Here is a 4,565-nt window from a genome sequence, read left to right on the forward strand (position 1 = left end):
ACCTGTCCATCACAGGGAGGGGGAGTGCATTCACCTGTCATGCAGAAGGCGGAGGTGATGTTCCCTTGCAGAAGGGGTTCGAGCCACCGCTGCTTCTGCTCCTTACTCCCGTACAGATGCAGCACCTCCATGTTCCCTGTGTCTACACAGCAAGGGAAGACATTTGTCGTGCATTTAAACATTCACTTTCTGCAGCTAATACGGTCACTGGGTTCTAACCACGCCCACACCACCCCCCACGTCCACCCCCAACCACCGCCTGCATGCACTACACAGAGGCCCTGCATGCGTTTCACTTGGGGCCCATCTCCTTGCCCAGTTGTCCCTCTCTGGTGATGTGAAGGCACTTCCCCCTGCTTTCTAACCACATTTTTAGTTATTATTAACAATTTGATCTCAAAAAGTAAGCACAAACATGCATCTTTTTTAAAGAAAAACTTAGCAGCAAAACTATTCTTAAGCATATACTGTACTTTTACACAGATAACACATACCTTTTCCATTCACTTTCCCATCACTCACTCCTGAGAGATATTTTTATAAATATGTTAACTTTGTTTACAGCTACAGTGTGGAAAGCCAAAGGGAGATAATAGTGCTTATGCAAATATTCCACAAAAGGAGTGGAAAGTTGGCAAACAAATGTAGAAAGCATGTGTTATCTATGAAAAAGACATCGGTAAACCCGCTAAGATAGATGGCCAGCCAGGCATGTGCTACACAGACAGGGTCCAGTGCATATTTGCTCTATCTGAATCAGAATTCACCTCAGTGAGGATGCTCTAGGGGGGTGGAGGGAAATGGCAGAGGGGCCCCCACGACCAGCTCTCTTGCTTCTGAATCCCACCTGGAGGGTCTGCAGTGTCTCGGAGGATGGGTCACTCCTACACTTCACTGAGATTCCACCCCTCACATTTGCTTGTTCGTCAGGTACACCCTATGCTGTCTAACATTTTAAGTCAAACAGCTTGACATTCAAGTGTGTCTTAGATTGACTTGTGTGTTCCCAGAACATATGTCCACTTGGCTGGACTGTGATTCTCAGCATGAAGTCATTTTGTGACTGAGGTATAAACTCTAGCATGACTATGTAAATAAGGCAAGGTTGGGGTAGGTTTCATTGGGAATCATAGGCTTCCCAGAGGCTGACTTTCCCTACAGTTACCACTGTTAGCCAAGTTACGCACTCCACTTGAGCCACCACATTCATCTTACAACAGATACAACGAGAACGGAGAGACAAGGAAGCCGAGATCTGACCACTACCCAGAAATCAAAGCTGGGGGCGGTATGTCCTCTGGGTCTGGGGTCCCCAAGCCGAGACCCTCCTGGACCCAGGGAAGAATGTCATGCAGATGAATGCAATCTCCAAGGCAGGGTTAGGGTACAGATGCATAAAGGATTCGCATCTTCCTTGAGAACCAGTGCCATGAATTTGGTCTTCGAGCCTCCTGGAAGCAAATTGTAAGAAAAGCTATTTTTGTTTGTCAGAGTCATCCATTTTGGTATTTCTCTCATGTTGTTATGTGCCGTTGAGTTGCCTGTGACTCATAGTGACCCTGTGTACAGCAGCTCTGAAGCCTGCCCTGTCCTGAGCCAGTCTCACTAATTCCGATACACTAACCCCCATTGCCCCAGTTACTGTATCAATCCATCTCATGTGGGGTCTTCCTCTCGTGTGCTGTCCTTCCACCATTCCAAGCATGATGTCCTTCTCCAAGGATCAGTCTCTCCTGGCCACATGACCAAAGTATGTGAGACAGAGATTCAAAATCCTTATCTCCAAGGAGAAACTTGGTTTCACCCTTTCCAAGACAGTCCTATTTGTTTTCTTGGAGGCCCGCAGTATGTTCAAGTTTCTTCTCCAGCACTACAACTCGAAGGTATTGATTTTTTCCCAAGTCATCCTTAGCTCTCCGATGCATAGAAAGTAACTGCGAAGACCATGGTCTGGATTAGGCACACCTTCATCTCTAGACTGGCACCATTGCTTCTCAGTACTCTGGAGAGGTACAGCCGACTTCCCCAATGCAAATGTCTTTTGATTTCCTGACTGCTGGTGTCAAGAGTGTTGATTGTGGAGCCGAGCAAGCTGAAACTGTTAATTTCAATCTCTTCTCCATCCATCGTTGTGCTGCCAACTGGCCCAGTAGTGGGAATCTTTGTCTTGTTGATGTTGAGCTTCAGTCCATATTGAAGACTGCAGTCCTTGACCTTCTGCAGCAAACACTTGAGGTCCACCTCAGTTTTGGCAAGCAGAGTTCTATCATCACTCCTTTATCTCTGATAGTGCTCATGCTGGTGCTGGGCTCTCTCTTCAGGACTCTAAAGACAGAAACATTGCCCTGGTCAAAGAACCAGCAAAGGCCTTCTACCCTGAGAGGAGACTTCCCATGCAAGGCACGAGCACTTACTGTCACACTGTCAGCAGGTGTGAAAACTCGCTTCGTCTCTGCACGCAACAAAATGCTCTAGATGCCTTTCTCTGGTTTTCATTCCAATAAACTTCATAAAAATAGTGGCTAAAACCTCTCCCTTTAGAACTGATAACCCCTGTGATTTTGAGGACATGCTTCCCCCCATGGCTTCTTACTAGTTTGAGGAGCTTAAAGGGAGCTCTGAAGGCCTAATCATAAGAAGCTGTGCTGCCAACCAAAAGATACACAGTTCGAATCCACCATTGGTTGCTCCATGCAAGAAAGATGGGCAGTCTCCTCCTGTGTCATTTACTGCCTCTGAGTCAGGTAAGGGTGGGTTCTGACTTAAGGGCACATGACAACTGGAAGGGCCCTGAATTAAGTCCAAGCTAAGCCTCTCAGTATATGTTTGTACTCTGTTCAAACACTCTTAATTTAGCTGATAGTATATTAAACCCACAAGATTACCAGTAGATTAATACAAGCTTAAAATTCTTTCTGAGAAAAAAGTTGAGCTATAATTAATGAAGTTAATTGTTTTCACACAGCAATGTTTCTTATTGTCGTTCAAATTAGGTAAATCTTGAATAAAAAAGATTCCAGACAGTATGAGTTTAATTTTAGAAGCTGATAAAGTTAAGGTATTACTAAGGGTTAGGGAAAAACCTAGATCAACTACTTCTATAAAATAATTTTTTCCATTAAAAAGTTCAGCTCAAGTTCAAGACTACACTTGCTATTTTAAACATTTCATTGTATAATAATAGTTCATGACATGTTGAATGGCTGGGATTTTTAAATAGACAAATTGAAGGAGAAAAAAAAAAGATATGTTTCCCATACGTTTTTACAACTCTCTGGGAAATTACTTGGACTTCACAAGTAGAAATCATTGGTTTCTATTACTAAACCTCAGGTTAACACACACCTTCACCTGTTGCCAGGTGCTCCCAGCATACCACACCTCAGGCCTTCAGGAAGGTCTCTCCACCACAGAGAAAAGGCTTCCCTCTCTCCTTAGAGGTGGCTTCTTATTGGCTTCAGAGAGTTACTGATCACAGCTCAGCTAAAGAAAATATATTTGTCTTTAAATTTTTAAACTTTCAGAATTTGGTAATAGCATTGACACAGTACAACTGGCCAATTCAACTTGCTTCCACTCACTGCCGCTGAGAAAGGTATGACTCATAGTTGACCCTTGTGTGGGTTTTTTGAGGCAGGAGTGGCATGGAAGGAGATTGTGTATCTTTCCTTTGAGGAGCTGGTGGATTCAAACCACCTGCACTTGGTTGGCAATACAACTTCTTACGCACGAGGTCGTCACACGAGGTCGCCAGAGCTGCCTGTGGTTGCCAGCAGGTTGGAACTGACTCATAGCTGACCTTCTGATGGGTTTTCAGATGCAGTAAATCACATGGAAGATTTCCCATCCTTTTGCCTTGGAGCAGCTGAAGGATTTGAACCATGGGCCTATGGGATTGCAGCTCAGCTTCTTATGGCTAGGCCACCAGAGCTCCCTAGTACAACTGAGTGTTGTTGTTGTGTGCAGTAAAGACAACTCTGACTCTCAGGAATCCTGTGAACAACAGAGGTGAGCCCTGCCCCTCCCTTCACAGCCTCAGCATCTCTGACAGGCTCCAGCCCACTGCAACAGTCACTGTGTCAATCCACCTGGTTGACCATCAGATAAAAAGTGAGTTCAGAGATTAAACAGAAAAAAAAATGCTAACACTGTGTCTACTACGGAAGTCTGAATTTCTTCTATTGTTGTTAGGTGTCAAGTAGATAATGCCTCCTAGCCATTCTCTGTACAAGGCTTCTGAACCCTGTCCTATCCTGTGCCAGCCTCATCATATGTGATGCACTCAACCCTTGGTTACAGTTACTGCATCAGTCTGTCTCATTGAGGCTCTTCTCTTTTGCTGACCCTCCACCCTTGCAAGCATGAGGTCAGTTTCCAAGGACTGGCCCTTCCTAACAACATGACCAGAACATGTGAGGCAAAGGTTTACCACGCTTGCCTCTAAAGAGCATCCTGGTTGCACTTTCTCAAGACAGATTTGACGGCGCTGGCTGAAAATCGCCTGTGACTTCATCCATAGCCACTGGTGAGAGTCAGCGCCCAGAGCCATCAGGGGCTTTAAGCTC

The 4,565-nt window shown here is 45.1% G+C and overlaps 1 protein-coding gene across 1 annotated transcript in view; it reads right to left on the reverse strand.

Annotated features, from left to right (window-relative positions):
• Positions 1–4,565, reverse strand: part of ACAD11 (acyl-CoA dehydrogenase family, member 11) — a 97,523-nt gene that overhangs the window by 38,653 nt on the left and 54,305 nt on the right. The window contains exon 12 of the mRNA XM_006902550.1: positions 35–142. Coding sequence (XP_006902612.1) covers positions 35–142 — 108 coding nt within the window. The remainder of the gene's footprint in view (positions 1–34; positions 143–4,565) is intronic.

This window comes from Elephantulus edwardii, unplaced genomic scaffold (genome assembly GCF_000299155.1).
Source record: "Elephantulus edwardii isolate Elephantulus edwardi_28Jun2011 unplaced genomic scaffold, EleEdw1.0 scaffold00427, whole genome shotgun sequence".
Lineage (NCBI taxonomy): Eukaryota > Metazoa > Chordata > Mammalia > Macroscelidea > Macroscelididae > Elephantulus > Elephantulus edwardii.